Source organism: Andrena cerasifolii, chromosome 3 (genome assembly GCF_050908995.1).
Source record: "Andrena cerasifolii isolate SP2316 chromosome 3, iyAndCera1_principal, whole genome shotgun sequence".
Classification (NCBI taxonomy): domain Eukaryota; kingdom Metazoa; phylum Arthropoda; class Insecta; order Hymenoptera; family Andrenidae; genus Andrena; species Andrena cerasifolii.
This window is the reverse complement of record NC_135120.1, coordinates 16,931,106-16,949,625: the sequence shown is the minus strand read 5'-3', so window position 1 is coordinate 16,949,625 and position 18,520 is coordinate 16,931,106. Positions and strand designations below refer to the sequence as shown.

At 39.2% G+C, this 18,520-nt stretch overlaps 5 protein-coding genes across 7 annotated transcripts in view; 4 read left to right on the top strand and 1 right to left on the bottom strand.

Moving 5' to 3' along the window:
• The window catches only part of LOC143366682 (lysosomal acid glucosylceramidase-like), a 61,983-nt gene extending 57,395 nt beyond the window's left edge, over nucleotides 1–4,588 (top strand). For 2 of the 3 annotated variants that reach the window (XM_076807929.1, XM_076807931.1), the window contains exons 3-8: nucleotides 1,992–2,322; nucleotides 2,856–3,121; nucleotides 3,234–3,665; nucleotides 3,801–3,877; nucleotides 3,966–4,240; nucleotides 4,408–4,588. In XM_076807929.1, the coding sequence (XP_076664044.1) occupies nucleotides 1,992–2,322; nucleotides 2,856–3,121; nucleotides 3,234–3,665; nucleotides 3,801–3,877; nucleotides 3,966–4,240; nucleotides 4,408–4,510 (1,484 nt within the window). In that variant the 3' untranslated portion in view covers nucleotides 4,511–4,588. Of the gene's footprint in view, nucleotides 1–1,761; nucleotides 1,876–1,991; nucleotides 2,323–2,855; nucleotides 3,122–3,233; nucleotides 3,666–3,800; nucleotides 3,878–3,965; nucleotides 4,241–4,407 lie in introns of those variants that run through there. The other variant, XM_076807930.1, reaches the window with a different exon arrangement.
• Nucleotides 4,589–6,904: 2,316 nt separating this feature from the next.
• On the top strand, nucleotides 6,905–9,664 carry LOC143366678 (lysosomal acid glucosylceramidase-like). The gene is made up of 7 exons (XM_076807922.1): nucleotides 6,905–7,037; nucleotides 7,352–7,682; nucleotides 7,966–8,231; nucleotides 8,330–8,761; nucleotides 8,904–8,983; nucleotides 9,064–9,338; nucleotides 9,444–9,664. The coding sequence occupies exons 1-7, from the start codon at nucleotides 6,995–6,997 to the stop codon at nucleotides 9,544–9,546; spliced, it is 1,530 nt and encodes a 509-aa protein (XP_076664037.1). The 5' UTR covers nucleotides 6,905–6,994; the 3' UTR covers nucleotides 9,547–9,664.
• A 1,185-nt stretch (nucleotides 9,665–10,849) lies between these two features.
• Nucleotides 10,850–13,387, top strand: LOC143366684 (putative glucosylceramidase 3). Its single transcript, XM_076807933.1, has 7 exons — nucleotides 10,850–11,007; nucleotides 11,142–11,472; nucleotides 11,636–11,901; nucleotides 12,060–12,491; nucleotides 12,562–12,641; nucleotides 12,736–13,010; nucleotides 13,169–13,387. Exons 1-7 carry the CDS (start codon nucleotides 10,965–10,967, stop codon nucleotides 13,269–13,271), a joined length of 1,530 nt encoding a protein of 509 aa, XP_076664048.1. The 5' UTR covers nucleotides 10,850–10,964; the 3' UTR covers nucleotides 13,272–13,387.
• A 488-nt stretch (nucleotides 13,388–13,875) lies between these two features.
• Nucleotides 13,876–16,171, top strand: LOC143366683 (lysosomal acid glucosylceramidase-like). The gene is made up of 7 exons (XM_076807932.1): nucleotides 13,876–14,027; nucleotides 14,117–14,447; nucleotides 14,530–14,795; nucleotides 14,913–15,344; nucleotides 15,497–15,576; nucleotides 15,648–15,922; nucleotides 16,012–16,171. The coding sequence occupies exons 1-7, from the start codon at nucleotides 13,985–13,987 to the stop codon at nucleotides 16,112–16,114; spliced, it is 1,530 nt and encodes a 509-aa protein (XP_076664047.1). The 5' UTR covers nucleotides 13,876–13,984; the 3' UTR covers nucleotides 16,115–16,171.
• Nucleotides 16,123–18,459, bottom strand: Mrps30 (mitochondrial ribosomal protein S30). The gene is made up of 4 exons (XM_076807924.1): nucleotides 17,754–18,459; nucleotides 17,017–17,615; nucleotides 16,532–16,925; nucleotides 16,123–16,422 (listed from the first exon to the last, which is right to left on the bottom strand). The coding sequence occupies exons 1-4, from the start codon at nucleotides 18,215–18,217 to the stop codon at nucleotides 16,206–16,208; spliced, it is 1,674 nt and encodes a 557-aa protein (XP_076664039.1). The 5' UTR covers nucleotides 18,218–18,459; the 3' UTR covers nucleotides 16,123–16,205.
• Nucleotides 18,460–18,520: the final 61 nt, after the last annotated feature.

Here is an 18,520-nt window from a genome sequence, read left to right as displayed (position 1 = left end):
TAAACCACTAGTTTCTAGCTGTGCGTATATAATACTAATTATGTCACCCCGTATGTGAAGACGTCCCGCGCGAAAAGTTAACAGAGAGAGTAGAGGGCCGTGAGGCGGAGAAGAATATAGGCGGTTAAGTGGGGAGTCGGGCGTAGCAACGCTTCCCGAGGGTTGTGCCTGCGCGAAACGAGTATGCTCTAACGTGGAACGCAGTGTAGTTTAGTCAGTGTTTCCCAAACCCCGAGTTCCCTCCTTTATTTAAAGATCCCACATTATACATGTTCTATCTACATTTCCATTTCGTATTCTTGATACAAGGAAAATGTTCAACTTACACATTAATGGGCATCAATTTACATTTACGCCAAGTGGGCAATTATGTGTATCACTTTTACTACTTCTCCTGAAACAGGAGTAACATCATTTATATCGGACTAAACGTTTCTCCATTCTCGTTCATTAATATTTAGTAGCGGAGAGTGGGGACAAAGGTAACATTTTTTACATTTGGCCTAGCCTACTGAAATCGATACAATTACTTTCGAAGAGGAAGAACGTGATGATAATCAACCTAAAAATGTAAACACTGACGACAAATCTTCACCTGAACATGTATTTATTATGTATTATAATAAAACTAAATAAAACTATATAAAGTAAAACAGATGGATTTTTTTTTATTAAAAAATTAAGAAGAGGGCGCCAAAAAATGATTTCGCCCGGTATCATATGTATTGTCACGCCGACCCTGCAAACTATACGATACTTGTTAAAATCAAATACAGGAACTTATAAAGACATTATCTAAGAACGCTCTAGCAACTAATTGGTTTAATATCTCCAGTGTAACTATGAATATTAACAAAAAAAGCCAGAATAGGAGAAACTTACCTGAATGATCTAAATAACAAGTTTAACTTGCCCAGGATATACGATTCGTGTTACTGCTCAGCGTCACTCAGTACAGTAAAAGAGACACTATACACGTGTAACTGTGCAAAGCAAACGTTTAGGAAATGTTTGTGGAAGGGGGCAAAAGGCGTGTTACTTTCATGAAGCCGCTACGTTTGTCCCCGTTCTCCCCTACACATCCCGCCATATGTACGAAATATTCGACTTATGTAGTGTCCGCGTTAAACAAACAAAGACATGCTGTTTCTTCTGCTTTTCATTTGAACAGCCACTTCGTCGAGGTACGTCTGGCCAATCTTTACGTACACATGTACATATCCTTTGAATGTCACCTTCATATAGGTACTATTCCTAAACCATGTTCATTAACTTTTCGATCAATTGCCGCTTCATATTTAAGATCATGTACAGCTAGAGAACGAAAAGTCAATGCTCCCTGATTTGCCTGATTGCGATAACGAAGCTTCCGTGAAAGCGACTTTATACAGCATAGATAACATTGTCTTACAATACACGGTTCATTCACCGCACGTATCTGCAGACACTTAAAAGATCTGAAAAGATCCTACAAAAACGGCTATACAGTTTGTCGATAGGATTATAAGATATCTACTAGGCCACGACGTAGCGACAGCGTCACAATAATGTTATTGCGAGTGTTATATATGAAAGGTGTGAAAATAATAAAGTCCTACGATTACTTTTGAAACGTTACCAAACATTACCTTTACTGATGACACATGAATTAGGTATATGTTAAACGTTTGCGATTAAGATGACAAGCAAAGCAACAGCCAATGCGTATGCTCTCACCCCTACCACGTTCCAGAGTGTAGAGAACCACGACTATATAAGAAGTTATTTGCCATTTAAGGCCAGCTTACTTATTCTTAGTTTCAATATAAAATATGTCACTGGCCGGTTGGAACATGAGGAAGACGCTTCTGGTTGTTGCTTTCTTCCTCGCCACAGGTAAAGCTGCACGTGGGCCTTAACACGGATGCGTTGCGGATCATCAGATATGGTGTCGTCACATCCTTAAATCATTCGCTCTGCCCTAAGTGATATAGAAATATCGTTAATTACAGGTAGCGCAAACGATTGCGTACCCCGACGTTTCGGTGTCGATCGAATCGTATGCGTTTGCAACGCTACCTACTGCGATGGTCTACCGGACAACGCGCTGGACGTTCCGAATGACGGCAGCGCAAACTGGTATGTGACGAACAGGGAAGGTCTCCGGCTGAGCAAATCGAATGTGAAGTTTGGAAGATGCGAGGACTCTTTGCTCAATGTAGCCCTGACTGTAGACTCCACAAAGAAGTACCAACAGATTCTCGGTTTCGGTGGTGCGTTTACCGATTCTGCTGGCATCAACATAAAGAAACTCAGCTCGGCTACTCAAGACCAATTGATGCGGTAATTATCATCATCTACTGATGCAATGCTACTTACATATTTATTCTATTCACCAAACTTAATCACTGCTTGAGAATTAAATCTTTCACGAATAAGTCTAAATAGCTATCACAACCGCGAATTTTTTTTTTCTGTAAGGAGCATTTCATATAATTATTCTACCTATACAGAGACCAAGCAACTGTAGTTCGTAACGCAGGCATACGCATACCCATGTTTCTATCTGCATTCTCCATACATACATTATGAGTGATAATGCAAACATTTTCAAAGGAAATTTTTCGCATTTACATCCATTTCCCAGAATTGAAGGTCGCTGTTTTTTCCAACGGCGTTTTTAAATACAAGATAAAGTTCGTTTAAAAATTCAAATGTATGCGAAACATCAGTTAGACAGTTAGAGTAATTACTGTATTACCACTTGCACCCGGAAACTTTCATCGACGTATACACGTATACATTCCATAATGAAAGTTCACTGGTGAACTTGCTTCAGGCCAAATATGCACAGTGTTGTTTCACATTGTTTGCAGGACGTATTACGATCCGAAAACAGGAAGCAAGTACGTCCTGGGTCGCATACCAATCGGTGGTACCGATTTCTCGACAAGGCCTTACACATACGACGATGCCGAAAACGATACTACACTGGAACACTTCGCGCTCCAAAAGGAAGATTACACGTACAAGATGCCGTTTGCGAAACAGGCCCTTGAGTTAAATCCCGACGTAAAGTTCTTCAGCGTCGCATGGTCCGCTCCAGCGTGGATGAAGACAAACGATGAAATCAATGGATTTGGTAAGTTTAGCAGTACAGTAGGGCAACAACAGCTTGTCACAGCTAACAAACGACATGCTAGCTATAAGCTTCATTGAAGTCGAACGCTACCAACCTTCTGATCACCGTTTAGGTTTCTTAAAACCGGAATACTATCAGCTCTATGCCGAATACTTGATGAAATTTTTGGAAGGCTACAAAAAGAACGGACTCGACATATGGGCGATTACAACGGGCAACGAGCCGTTCGATGCCTACGTACCTTTCGATCGTCTTAACACAATGGGATGGACCCCCCCAACAATGGCTAAGTGGGTCGCTGATAATTTGGGCCCCACCCTAGCCGCGTCGAAATTCAATAAGACGTTGATTCTGGCCTTAGATGATCAAAGGTTTAACTTGCCTTGGTACATGGAGCAGGTATTTGCTAATAAGAAAGCGAAACATTACATCTCTGGGACAGCTGTACATTGGTACGGAGATTTTATTGCTCCTCCATCGGTGTTGGACAGAACGCACGAGGGATATCCAGATAAATTTATTCTGATGACTGAGGCATGCGAAGGTGAGCTTACCGAACGAAAAGTCCTCGTTCGTCTGCGCTGTAGAGTTGGTTTTGACAATCAATTAATTTCATTTTAACGGAAATAATTTGCAATCTAAATGCTGCGTAAACGTTACATCACCTGTATGTTCACAGGAACCGAGCTGTTGCAACCCAAAGTTATATTGGGATCGTGGGAACGAGGAGAAAAATATGTCTTAAGCATAATAGAGGTAAAACAAACTAGCCTACATACCTGTGTACTTATGCGCAATGATCTTGCTTGGCAAACATTCGCCGTAATAATGATTTTGTTTGTAGTACCTGAACCATTGGGCAGTCGGTTGGGTGGACTGGAACATTGCCCTGGACAACACGGGCGGACCAAACTGGATTCAGAATTTTGTCGATTCACCTATTATTGTGAATCCACAGACGGACGAATTTTATAAACAACCCATGTACTATTCTCTCACACATTTCAGTAGATTCGTTCCCAGCGGATCGAAGAGGATTTCTATAACCGATAACAGCTTCGTCAAAACTGTAGCCTTCCTAACACCTTCCAACGAAGTTGTCATTGTACTATACAACAGGTAATCCTAAATTAGTTTTAGCGTTGTATTTGAAGCATCGTCTCGTTCATATTTACGTAAGCCTCGGTTTCTTTGCCAAAATTATACTCTGGATATCGAGGGATCGATGGCTGCAGTACCTACTCCTAAATTATAACTAACGATAAGACATCATTTTCGTGTTACAGGAACATTATCGCGCAGCGCGTGACTGTACTGGATCCGCAAAGGGGTACTGTTTGCTTGGAATTGTCTCCACATTCTATAAACACCGTGAAGTACAAGCAGTGAAAGTTGCGGTTCAATCAGTATTGAATTTACCATCGTATTGTAACTTTATCTGTAACAATAAACGATAATTGCAATACATGTTCTGTTGCCTGTCAATGTACACATGATCGATTACCTAGATCAACCCACGATTCTCGACCTACCTTATTCTACATCTGCATGTATATAGAGCTACGAACAAAGTAACATCTGATATCGAATGCATCGAGTGACTCGATTCAAGTCATCGGAAGGTATTAAAGTCTGTTAGTTTCACGAAGGGCCTTCGTAAGAATCTTCATATTATAAAACAACGTGCTGCATAATTCCATATTTCCATTAACCAATTTGCATAATTTTTCACTGTATGAATAACTGATATTTTATTATATTCATATATACAAGCTATACGAAACAATTTTTGCAATTACAAAATTTGCAATTTTTACTTTACAATTCACTGCACAGTCTATAGGTATAGGCCATCTACACATTCCTGAAAAATGTGTAACTTGCATAGCATTTTTGTTATCTATTTAATGGAGAAACAGGAAATATTTATCTAATATGCACTCGCAGCTGTATAGCCTCATAAATTTAACCGGACCCAGACCTACGTACACATATATGTATAGCGTGGTGTAACGCGTGACAAATCTGTACACCCCTAAATGGCTTGGATGGGACGTGAAAGTTAATATCAAAATTTGCGATCAATTAGCAACCTGTTTAACAATCTATTAAAGAAAAACAGTAAATCAGAAACAGTCCATCGCGTTTCTTTATTCCGAAGATGAAGCTCTGAAAAAAACATAGCTGGCTTGCTATTAGGTAGGTATTCCTTCCGTCCTACGTCTAAAAGCACTTGATTCACTTGTTGCTTAGGACTTTATCATGTACAGTAAACTGAGGGAATATTGGCAGTACAGGGTAAAATTGGCATCTACTTAACATCTAGTAAAAAGGAAAAGGAATAAAAATTTATACATTTTCACACTTGTATTGCCATCACAAACGATGTAATGTTATAATAGGGTACCTAAACCAAATTTAAAATTGTTAATTAAAAAAATAAAAACTAAAATAAAAAAAATAAAAACCATTGAACATAAAAAGAAACAAATTTAAGTGTTAATGTAAGTACAGATGTGGTAAAACTTTAACTTTTTAGTGTTATTTATATATGATGTGCCAATGTTACCCGGTTACGGGGTAACATCGGCAGGTATTTAACACGTACTAAAAAAGGATAAGGACACAAATTTTATGCATTTCGACACTTATAGTGCATTCACAAAAGTTGCAATGTTATGATAGGATACTTAAAGCAAATGTGAAAATGTTAATTTTTATATTATATAGCAAAATGTTCCAAAAACATGCCAATGTTCCCCCAGTTTACGGTATATTGACACAGGTGGAATGTGTAGGTACTGCAAATATTATAGATACCTACGCATAACATCTTTCATTTGGTTTATAAGATCTTTACCGCGTTGCATTGCATAAATACCCTATTCGTAATATATAGTCAGTTATTACCGATAGTTTTTCGTGAAATCAAAATGAGCTGCAAGAACATAAAGGTGCTTTCCAACTGCGCTTAAGATGACACAAGTACATATACACGGCTAAAATGCTGTGTTCATACATTCCATTACTCATATCGCGGACATTTTAATAATGCGAAGATAAAATGTAACATCTAGACATTTGCCTAGATGTCCGCGGCCTGGAAGTCAAATACTTGGCGTGGCCACGCAAGGTATTCTCGGTTCATCAATACCCATACCTTCCCTTTCCCAAGCTTTCAGATAATTTGTCAAACTCTGAAAATATGAGTACATTTTCATTATATTGTGTTTTAAAATAATTCCAAGGTCATTTGTCGCAACTGATACCTTTCCTCCCACATGTTTTCAAATAATTTGTCAATTTAAAACTCTGTCAATATGAGTACACTTTCATTATTTTGCGTTTTTAAATAATTAAATTCTTATTCATCGACACCTTGACCTAGCCTGGCCACGCCAAGTATTTGACTTCCAGGCCGCGGACATCTAGGCAAATGTCTAGATGTTACATTTTATTTTCGCATTATTAAAATGTCCGCGATATGAGTAATGGAATGTATGAACACAGCATTCTAGCTGTGTATATGTAGTTGTGTCATTTTAAGCGCAGTTGGAAAGCACCTTTATGTACTAGCAGCTCATTTTGATTTCCCATTTTTTTTTTATTTTGTAATTATTATTAGCTTCTATTTTTTGCGATTTATTTGATTTCATGTACTTGGCATATTTTTTTTACTTTTTTAAAGTTTTCATTATGGGGATGTATTCAACATTTATGAATAAGGCAACAGGTAAACGAACAATAAGCGTGAATTTTGCTTTTCTTACTACATTCCAAAGTTCGAAACACCACGACTATATAATAATCCCTCCACTGTTCAACGCGAGCTACTTCAGTTTTAAATCTAATCTCACCCATGAACGTTGGACTATGCGGACAGCACTTCTGATTATAGCTGCTCTTGTCGTTGAAGGTAAGAGCGAAACTTATTGAGACTTTCTAGAGCAGTTTATAGCAGAAGCACAAAAATTCGAACAGCAGAGAAAATATTAAGATCGGCGCAAGACTGACGCACGAAACTGTAAGAGCGTTAGACGTTAGTTGGCAGTGCTGTGTGCAGTCCTCGTGAAATACATACGTCAATCTATCTATTATTTAGATTTTTAGAACTACCGAAGCTATTGTTAGAGTCAACCTAAAGCGCGTTACTCTATCAAAAAGAAATTGTGTAAAAAAATCTGCGATACTTCTGCTTCTCCTCTTCTTGATTCAAGAACATCTTGACAGGCAATGCGAACGACTGCGTACCTCGAAGTTTCGGTTCCGATCGAATCGTATGCGTTTGCAACGCGACATACTGTGATGGTCTGCCAGACAACGAGCTAGAAGTCCCAGAAAATGGAAGTGCGTACTGGTACGTGTCGAACAAGGCAGGTCTCAGATTGAGCAAGTCGGAGGTGAAGTTTGGAAGCTGTGACAGCGACCCCTCCAATATAAATCTTAACATAGATAGCACGAAAAGGTACCAACAGATTCTGGGTTACGGAGGTGCCTTTACCGATTCTGTGGGCATAAATATAAAGATGCTCAGCCAGGCTACTCAAGACCAACTGATTCGGTAATCACCAGCATTTGACTTGACTTAGAAGTAAAGTGATTAAACGATTTAGTACGAGCCTCATAGATATCCAAATATACTTCAGTTGAGAAAGTATAACTTGTTACGTGCATATCGAGTAGCAATCGAAAAGTAAATTTCGGTTGCCGAATTCGGTAAACACTTCTCGTAGGATTTGTTTAAAAGAAATTAGTCAAAGTTACGCTATCGTACTGCAGTTTACATGAACGAAGCACTTATTGTTAGTACCCACGCATAACTAATCGAGCTTCTTTATGAACAGAACGTATTACGATCCCAAAACAGGAAGCAGGTACACCCTAGGTCGCATTCCAATCGGTGGCACCGATTTCTCAACGAGACCGTACACATACGACGATGTCGACGACGATACTAAGCTGGAACACTTTGCGCTCGCAAAGGAAGACCACAAGTACAAGATACCATACGCAAAGAAGGCCCTCGAGTTAAATCCCGACGTAAAGTTCTTTAGTGCCGCATGGTCCGCTCCAGCGTGGATGAAGACAAACGATGAAATCAATGGATATGGTAAGTTTAGCGGTACAGCAGAGCAAAAACGGCAATCGAAAACGCGGCTACGATAACTAAGTAATGGAAGGCTACCAACATTCTAATCACCGGTTTAGGTTTCTTGAAAACGGAATACTATCAGGATTATGCAAATTACTTGGTGAAATTTCTGGACGAATACAAGGAAAACGGGCTCGATATATGGGCGATTACAACTGGCAACGAGCCGTTCAATGCCTACATACCCAGCGACGTTCTGAACACCATGGGATGGACCCCTGACACGATGGCTACGTGGGTCGCTGATAACTTGGGCCCAACTCTGGCCGCGTCGGGACACAACGAGACATTGATTATGGCCCTAGACGATCAGAGATTTAACTTGCCTTGGTACATAGAACAGGTGTTCAGCAATGAACAAGCAAAAGAATACATCGTAGGTACAGCTGTACATTGGTACGGAGATAACGTTGCTCCTCCTTTAGTGCTGGATCAGACACAAGATTCATATCCGGATAAATTTATCCTCATGACCGAAGCATGTACAGGTACGCTTTCTAATCAGACTCTTCCTAAATTGCGAGGGTCAGATATAAATAATTCTTTCAAGCTAAATCCAGCAAGTAACCACCTCTGTGGATTAAGTACCTATTTTAAAAAGTATAACAGTATGGGTTTACATTGCTACAGGAAGCATTGTGACGAATTATCCCAAAGTTTTATTAGGATCATGGGATCGTGGAGAAGAGTATATTTTAAGTATAATAGAGGTAAATATAATTGTCATATATGGAGTTGCCGTACTTAAAAGATGGTTAACTGAATAACAGTGTAAACTGTTTGTTTGAAGTACATGAATCATTGGGCGGTCGGTTGGGTTGATTGGAACATTGCGCTGGACGACAAAGGTGGACCAAATTGGATTAACAATTTCGTCGATTCGCCTATTATTGTGAATCCAGAAACGGACGAATTTTATAAACAACCTATGTATTATGCTCTCACACATTTCAGTAGATTCGTTGACAGAGATTCTACTAGGATTAATATCACTGACGATGACCACGTCAAATCTGTAGCCTTCCTAACACCTTCGAACGAAATTGTTACGGTACTATACAACAGGTAAGACCAAATTGCGTGTAAAGTGTTTTGCAAAACTTAGACACTGCAAGGCGAGGGGTTGAAATTTGTAATTTCACATTATTAAGGCTTCCTTGCGTGTTACAGGCAGAATACCTCGCAACACGTGACTCTGGAGGATCTGCAGAAGGGTACTATTTGCCTAGAATTGTCTCCACATTCTATGAACACCCTAAAATACAATCGATAATAGATACTTGCGATTCTACGAGTATGCTGGTTAATGCTATTAGATTGTAACTTGGACAGCAATGACGAACCACAAACACTTAATGTACATAATAAATAAAGTTACCGATCAATTTTAATCGAGGCTACTTCAAATATATTTCTCTGAAAACTCAATTCCACAACCCAACGCGTAGATTAATGATGAGAAGTACGAGAGCCGAGAAAATAAGATTTGAAGGCTGAACATGATCCATTGAGCGTATTTATACTCGCCAGCTCGCGAATAATCATGAACTTGTTTTATCCAGCTATTGTAAATATTAATAAACGAATAATCAGTTATTACATAAAGCATCGCAATCAGCCGACTGGCAACGAGATCACCTGGAGAAATATTTACATAATTGTTACCCATACGTACGCACAAAGAACTCGAAGAAGTATTCGAAATATTTTATTTAATTTTTATATAAATCTAACGGCAGGGAACGCCGAACGTTGACACGTGCCTTGTCTTGTACAATGTACATAGATCATGTGCATTTTTTAAGCTTTCGTTTACTACATAATATGCAATCGCTATCTCCTAGCATTAATCAACATCAATCGTTCCATAAATTATGATAAGAATATGCAAGAGACTAGTGACGGACTGGGACTAAAAATATTGTTCGCAAGGAGAAAAAGGGGGCCTACCCTTTAGCCCACAACTGTAGGCGATCATTAATTTTTATAAGAAATAACGTATGCATCGGCCTCGCATAACCCGAATCAGAATTATTTATTATATTCTTAAATATAAAGTATCCTCGACAAATGATTTTGTTAAATCTTTTTATTAAAATAGTAATACAACGTAAATTTTAGTTGCATACAGTAATAATATTGGGACTTCTATTATATTTTCGAGCTCCTAAAACTTCATTAAAATTTGCAATATATTGTCTGATGTTTAAGGGGGCCCACTTCATCATCAGGGCCCGTTATCCATCAGGCGAGCTGACACCCTGGCCAGCTCGCCACCGCAAGGAATTACTAGGAATTTTCTGTACCATTAGCTTTGAAACGAACCTCCAGTAGATGGAGTATAATATAACTAAATAATACATTTAAGTAATGCTGTTAAATGTGTTAAAAGTGACGCGCGATCTTGTACGTTCCAGCTGTTTACGTTTAAGCCTCGATGCACAGAAGCAGCATTTATCATTTTGCAGCCTTGTCATTATAACGTTGTGTTCTAGCAGTACCTACATACATGTATGTGGAGAGATATATGAATGCTTGCGGCAAAATGACCTAAGGATAATGTACATAATTCGTTTTCCCCTCCCATCACCCAAAAGTACACAGAAGCATTGCTATATAATAATCCGAAGGATCGGTTAACATTAACACACCCACCCCTGATTTCTACCTGGGACGACCAACAATCGCAAAATGTGGAAGGCAATACTAATCGTTGCCGTCTTTCTCGCCGAAGGTAAAGCCATCGTCATCCTACGAAAGGACTGGTTTTAGCGTTAGAAGCTGCGTTACTTCTCGTAGAATTTAGTGTGAAATTTCAAAGAGCTTGGTGTAACAAACACAAATCACGGGGAAATTTCTTAATTACAGGTGACGCGACAGGCTGCGTACCTTACACAGTTGATAACCAGGTCCTCGCGTGCGTTTGCAATGCAACGTACTGCGATAGTGCAGCGAATTATGATCCACAAGCCCTGGAGGACGGGGTCTCTTACTGGTACGTAACAAACAAGCAAGGACTCAGGATGACGATGTCAGCGACGAAGTATGGAAATTGCAAACTTTCTGCCAACGATGTAAAAATCCAAGTAGACACTACCCAAACGTATCAAAAGATCCTCGGGTTCGGGGGTGCCTTCACCGACTCTGCTGGCATGAACATAGACAAGCTCAGCCCAGCTACTCAAAAACAACTGCTTCGGTAATCACCAACATCCATACTGATATTCATTTAACTGTAAATGCAATCAAGTTGCATTTGTCATCGTCGCGTTTAATCCTGTCGAATTTTAAAGGAACCTTTAATTAAGTAACTGCAGTATCGCATGTTTTATATGTACCTGTACGAATTCTGCTATTCGTAGGACCTATTACGATCCGAAAACTGGGAGCAGGTACAATCTAGGTCGGATACCAATTGGTGGTACCGATTTCTCGGTAAGACCTTACACCTACGACGACTTCAAAGATGATGTTACATTGAAACACTTTGCGCTGCAAAACGAAGATCTCAAGTTCAAGATACCATACGCGAAGAAGGCCCTCAAATTAAATCCTGATACAAAGTTCTTTAGCGCAGCATGGTCGGCTCCTGGATGGATGAAAACTAACGGCGAATTCTTTGGATTCGGTAACTGTGACAGTACACCGTACATTGTGCAACAGACAGAAGAATCGTCTTTTCTTCATCCTAATATGAATTTATGAAACGTTTCCTCTAATCTTTGCGATCTATTTTCGCTACACTACTCGTCACTAGTTTCATAAATGCTTCTCACAATTGTTTAGGTTACTTGAAGAAAGAATACTACCAGGTCTATGCCAATTATTTAGTCAAGTTTCTGGAAGGATATAGAAAGCACGGTCTCGAGATATGGGCCATTACAACCGGTAACGAACCAACAATTTATTTCGAGATCCATACTAGAGTTATCTCGATGGGATGGACGCCGGAAACTATGGCCCTTTGGGTTGGCTCTTTCATGGGTCCAACTCTGGAGAAATCAGGGCACAACGACACGCTAATCTTAGCCCTCGACGACGACAAATTTTTATTGCCCGGCTTCGTCATTCCGACATATACTCATCCAAAATCGAATAAGTACACCGCAGGAACTGCTGTACATGCCTACTTTGAGAATTACGCACCAGCATCGGTACTGACGGAGACCCATAATGCCTTCCCAAATAAATTCATTTTGATGACAGAGGACTCCATAGGTGAGCTTTCTTCTTCAGAAAAATGCCACTACTGTAAAGGACACAGTAAATTCACCGTGTATTTGTGTAGGGCCGTCGACGTGGGGAGATAAAGATCAGGTGACAAAATCCTGGAACTATGGAGAATCGTATATGTTAAGCATAATGGAGGTAAAAATAATAGTTCTCTCAATTAAACGAAAGTTATACCGATCGAGATGTTAGCAGACTATGTAACTGACAAGGGGAAATATTTTCTTCCAAGTATCTGAATAACTGGGCAGTCGGTTGGGTGGACTGGAATTTGGTCCTTGACGAATCCGGTGGACCAACCTGGATCAACAATACCCTCAACGCCCCCATTATCGTGAATCCAAGCGCTGATGAATTTTACAAGCTACCTATGTACTATGCTATCCAGCACTTCAGTAGATTCGTTGAAAGGGGATCTCTCAGAGTTTCGGTCAACAATGACGCCGCCGTGAAAACTGCAGCCTTCCTAACACCGGCGAACGACGTAGTGGTCGTACTATACAACAAGTAATTCGATTCGGACTATATATTTATACCATTACACCTGTATCGATATACTTCGCCCGCAATTGTTCGAGCATAGACTGTCCGCGATCACGCATTGAAAATCGAGTAATTGAAACTTATAATAGTCCCTTAATTAACGATTTATTCTCTCGTTGCAGCGCCACTATTCCGCAGCAGATAACTCTGCAGGATTCTCGGAAGAAGGCTCTTTGTTTGGAACTGACTCCAAATTCTATGAATACTGTGATTTACAAAAACTAACAGTTCTGTTTAATCTCTACAGTCTATATTATACCAGTATGCTTATAGTGCTGCTTTATAGTGCTTCTAACGTGTAACATTGTCGATAATAATAAAGATCGATTACATATAAAATATACCCCGCTTTTTATTCATTAAATTTGATTATAGTCAACATAAGGTTTGCTGTTCGTCAGCGAGATATAATATGTATATAATTGTAAGGAAGAATGTCTCTTTTGTTAGACATTGTTCTTCAGTTATCGTCATGAATAATAAAGAGTAAGGATAAAACCTGACACGTGCCTTCAGTTTCGAGTTACGCTGAAAATTATCTCCACACGTCTGACAAATTTTATGAGACTTCTTCGTTCCACGAAGGGAGGGAGTACGGGCGAACCTACACTTATGCATTCTGTTAATATTACTGTACAAGTAAAAATATGCCCGCCTATGTTTGAGAATTTTGAAAAATTCATTAATAAGATCTGTCACAAGTCACGATCAGTGGTGTAAAGCCGTAAATATTGCCGCTGGGAACGTAAAATTCTTTCAAGCTGATAAGCAACAAACTATATATTAGATATATGTGACAGCTTACAAATGGAGGCACATTAAGAATTCTATTTCCCCTACTACCCATCGACACGCGTAGTAACGCGGCTATATAACAATTTATTTTGCAAATAACGCATTCAGTTCCAATTCAACTTCAGTCAGCGAACAATAGGAGGATGTGGAAAGCAATTCTACCCCTCGCCCTCCTTCTCGCCGCAGGTAGACCCAGCAGTTGCTCATAAGACTTGTATCAGAAAACTGTCTCGCGTCGCCTAAAATCTGAATTCTAACATTAATTATAATTAAAGGTGACGCGAACGACTGTGTACCTTACAAAGTCAACAACACGCTCCTCGCATGCGTTTGCAATGCAACATATTGCGACGCACCCCCTGATTATAATGGACAACTTCTTGAGAAAGGATTCTCTTACTGGTACGTGAGCAATAAGCAGGGACTCAGGATGAGTATGTCACAGAAGAAGTTTGGAACCGATCGCAGCTCTACCTCCGATGTAATCCTTAACGTGGATACTACAAAAAGATATCAAACAGTCTTCGGTTTCGGGGGTTCTTTTACCGATGCTGTCGGTATAAACTTAAAGAACCTCAGCGAGGGTACTCGAGAGCAACTGTTGCGGTAAACACCAGCTTCCGTCAATAAAATACTTCATTCGGGAGAAATATACTTTACGCCTGTGACCGAGCTTCGCTATTTCTAGAACATATTACGATCGTAAAACAGGAAGCAGATACAACATAGGCCGCATACCGATTGGTGCTTCCGATTTCTCGACAAGACCGTATACCTACGATGACGTGGAAAATGACACTAAACTAGAACACTTTGCACTCGCGCGCGAAGATTACGATTATAAAATACCATTCGCGAAGAGAGCCCTTGAGTTAAATCCCGAAACGAAATTCTTTTCTGCCGCATGGACTCCTCCAACGTGGATGAAGACAAACGGCAAACTAAATGGTTTCGGTAAATACAATTGCTTAGTTGTTTGTACTATTCCTTGATCGTATACAGAGATGCATTAGCGGCTTACATTTCTCAAATCATGTATCAAACAGCACGATTCACCTAACGATTGCCTAGGTTTCTTAAGGGACGATTGCCGCCAGATATACGCTAATTACCTAGTCAAATTTCTGGACGAATATGAAAAGAATGGACTGAAAATGTGGGCGGTTACAACGGGTAACGAGCCAACAAATGCTCTCAGACCTGATTTCCCCCTTATTAATATGGGATGGACTCCACAAGGAATGGCTGACTGGGTCGGTGATTACTTCGGTCCAACTTTGGCGTCAACAAAGCATAATGACACCCTAATCTTAGCCCTCGATGATAACAGAATTGTATTACCTTGGTACGTTAAACCAATGTTTACCAATGAAAAGTCGTCAAAATACTGTGCTGGAACAGCTGTGCATTGGTACTATGATGACGATCAACCAGCCGTGGTCTTGGATTTAACTCACGAAGCATATCCAGATAAAATCATTATAATGACCGAAGCATCTATAGGTACGCGAGCTTTTCCTATTCTTACTAATAGACTCCTCCTACTTCGATACAATCCCTAATAACTCTACGAATTAACGGGCAAGAAAGAATTCATTTACTTCAATTTAACGACTATTTTTTTTTAACGATAATTTTCTTCTATATTTATGTAGGACCACACATATGGGGAACTCCGACTGTCGTGACAGAATCGTGGAAGCACGGAGAAAAATACATTTTAAGCATAATAGAGGTAAAACAAATCACTTTCCCAGTAAAAGAGATGTACGTATTTTTAACGAGAAAAAAACACTTTCCTTCAAGTATATGAATCATTGGGGGATCGCATGGGTGAACTGGAATTTAGCCATTACCAAAGTGGGTGGACCAAACTGGATATTCCTGGACAATGACGGAACCATTATCGTGAATCCAGAAACGGACGAATTTTATAAGCTACCCATGTTTTATGCTATCCAGCATTTCAGTAGATTCGTTGGAAGAGGTTCTACCAGAATTTCTATTACCGACTCCGACGCGATCAAAAGTGCAGCCTTTCTAACACCGTCCAACGAAATTGTAGCCGTACTATACAACAGGTAATGCATATTTGTGTTTAGTATTGCACGCCGACATTACCGACTCTGCCCGTGGTAGTTTTATATTTCTATTTTACTCCATGTTCTAGGGATAATTCGACGAAACGCGTAACACTAAAGGATTCGAAGAAGGAAGGTCTTTCCTTGGATCTATCCCCATATTCTATGAATACTATAATATACAAACACTAAATTCCAAATATATTGTTCAACGGGATATTTTAATAAAATGAAGCAAACAAACCTGTATTCAACTGTTTTATATTTACAATGCCTGAATACTCTACGCGTTTGGATAATATGTCTTTGCCCATCGGCCTACTTTCCTCTTCTTTGGATTTTCTCTAAGACATCTCGGTATATAAATCGGTAAGTGATCGTTCAGTCTTCGCCTCATCGGTCTGTAACCAAACTGCCATGGATCGCGTTTCTTATCCATCGGCCGAGTTTTGTGATCAATTAGGTAAAACTTCTGCCAAAGATATGTTTCGGGTATTTTGCTGTAAAACAGAGAAAACAAATTGTGATTTTCTGTAACCATAATGTTTCTAGTTTTCTTATTAATTTCAAGCGTAAAATTTTTTAACGATAAACAACTGAGTCACGTACTAATGTCTTGGTCTATTGGACATGAGATTTTTGAAGTGTTCTTCTAGCCACGTTCTTCGCTCTACATCTGGAATATCAGCTATAAGTTTCACCGATTTCCCTAGATACGGCTTCATATTCACGTCCGTTCTTTCTTCGGGCGTATTAATGTAAAATTTCATCAAAGTTTTTAGTACATCCTCGTTAAAGCCATGAATCTTCTCATTCTCCACTGTGTCAAATAATTTCATTGGTTCTGTTATCCAACACATATTACGTCCAGGATTTTCATCTGCATATTCCGAATGCAATAACGTGGTATTCAGTTGATAGGCACAGAATGTCCACCACTGGCCATTTGTTATAACCGTTTGCGATACTAATGGATAGGTCATGTCATTAACTGTGGAGAAACCTGAAATCGCAAATAAATAGAAGGGACTTCTTCCTATTCAAGCATTAAGTAAATAATGTGTTTAAAAAACAAGAGATCTTGGGGACAATACCTTGATAACAAGCCTGTGACAATAACCAACTGTAAGATGCAAAAATAGCTTGCACAGTGAGTGCTTGCAATTCATCCTTATAGATCTTTGGTCTTTGTAATAAATGATTCGCATTATGGTAAGACAATAGACCAAATTCGGAAGGGTCGCCAGGCCAAAAACCAGGTATACTAGTAGCGTGTTTATATGAAAACTGATATCCCAATACTCTAGGATCAAATTTGTATACGGGAACACTGAGTTCTGGATTTTCAGATTCATGTTTAGGTATTATTTCCTTCAAAGGAGCACGATGTCTTAATTGCAGAATAGGAGAACCAACATATTGAACTGGCATATCGACTGGATCGTTTACATATTCCTTCATGAACTCTTGACCCTCTTTCGACTGTTTCACTATATGCGGAGGATCTATACCACCGGCGAACCAAAATGCTTCTACTCTAGGTTCAAAATCTATCTCAGCTTCCATTAAATGAGGTACCGCTGAAGAAAGACTGGTTAATAATATTCTGTTGATTTGATAAGTAACTGCATTTGTAATATCATTTCGCACTGCTTCATTGTTCCCCGTTTCCTCTGCTAGTCCTCGTTCTCTCCTACAAATTACATTTGTTATGTTAATTACAGAAATTATTCGACAATAATGTACTTTGTAACGCGCGTAATAATATTTGTTCGGTCAATTCAGTACGCTAGGAGTACGATGAGCGAAATGAGGCAATACTTTTACTCACATTCTACTACAATACTCAAAAATAATAACGTCCTCTATTTGCTTCTTAACATTTTGTATCTTGACGTCCAACTCTTCGGGTGTAATTAAATTATTATAAAAGTCGGGTAATTTATGGTCGTTTACAACATGGGTTCGTGTAATGTATCGAGCTTGAGGCAACGAGTTATATGGTATATCTCCTTCTTTTAAAGCTAAACTTTTCCAGCCATAGTAACGTGGCATATTAATGCCATATAACTTTTCCTCCACAGTTTCTAGCTTCTTAATCTTATTGTGCCATTTCTCCTTTTCTCTCTTCATCACACCTCTTCGGGATAAGTCTAATATTGGTGGATACATTGCATCTTCTGCCGTATCCAACTTCGTAACAGTAGGGAGGGCATACTTTCGTGTGACATTTTTTCTCACAGTCGTAGAATGATTTAATAAACACTTTCGTACTTGAATGAACATGTTGACCATTGATAAAAGTCAAATAAATATCTATTGCCAATATTAAGGTTATACGTGGAGACGTGACTATCGCACTGTTCTTGTACTGTTAGTCATATTTCCTCACAGAGATTGTACTTAATTTAAAGCTTAACTGTCATCATTTATATTAAAAACTACAGATTATGAAAATGTTTAAATAAATGTATATTCATGTGTGCACCGACTTATTTCCCTTATTGCCAGACAATTTCTACTGTTACGGTACCGCGTGGTAAAACATGAACGTAGCCTTACGTTAGATGCGCCAAATTCGAATTGTAAAGGAAGGCA

What these genes read in the sequence shown, in the direction of transcription:
- LOC143366678 (XM_076807922.1), top strand. Translation starts at nt 6,995, where the DNA reads ATGCGGACAGCACTTCTGATTATAGCTGCTCTTGTCGTTGAAG. An exon ending in AGCTGCTCTTGTCGTTGAAG is followed by an intron (nt 7,038 to 7,351) that starts GTAAGAGCGAAA and finishes ACATCTTGACAG; the next exon opens with GCAATGCGAACGACTGCGTA. An exon ending in GTTACGGTACTATACAACAG is followed by an intron (nt 9,339 to 9,443) that starts GTAAGACCAAAT and finishes TGCGTGTTACAG; the next exon opens with GCAGAATACCTCGCAACACG.
- LOC143366684 (XM_076807933.1), top strand. Translation starts at nt 10,965, where the DNA reads ATGTGGAAGGCAATACTAATCGTTGCCGTCTTTCTCGCCGAAG. An exon ending in ACTCAAAAACAACTGCTTCG is followed by an intron (nt 11,473 to 11,635) that starts GTAATCACCAAC and finishes TGCTATTCGTAG; the next exon opens with GACCTATTACGATCCGAAAA. An exon ending in CGGCGAATTCTTTGGATTCG is followed by an intron (nt 11,902 to 12,059) that starts GTAACTGTGACA and finishes ACAATTGTTTAG; the next exon opens with GTTACTTGAAGAAAGAATAC.
- LOC143366683 (XM_076807932.1), top strand. Translation starts at nt 13,985, where the DNA reads ATGTGGAAAGCAATTCTACCCCTCGCCCTCCTTCTCGCCGCAG. An exon ending in CGGCAAACTAAATGGTTTCG is followed by an intron (nt 14,796 to 14,912) that starts GTAAATACAATT and finishes ACGATTGCCTAG; the next exon opens with GTTTCTTAAGGGACGATTGC. An exon ending in GTAGCCGTACTATACAACAG is followed by an intron (nt 15,923 to 16,011) that starts GTAATGCATATT and finishes TCCATGTTCTAG; the next exon opens with GGATAATTCGACGAAACGCG.
- Mrps30 (XM_076807924.1), bottom strand. Translation starts at nt 18,217, where the DNA reads ATGGTCAACATGTTCATTCAAGTACGAAAGTGTTTATTAAATCATTCT. An exon ending in GTCACAGGCTTGTTATCAAG is followed by an intron (nt 16,926 to 17,016) that starts GTATTGTCCCCA and finishes TTGCGATTTCAG; the next exon opens with GTTTCTCCACAGTTAATGAC. An exon ending in TCCAATAGACCAAGACATTA is followed by an intron (nt 16,423 to 16,531) that starts GTACGTGACTCA and finishes TCTGTTTTACAG; the next exon opens with CAAAATACCCGAAACATATC.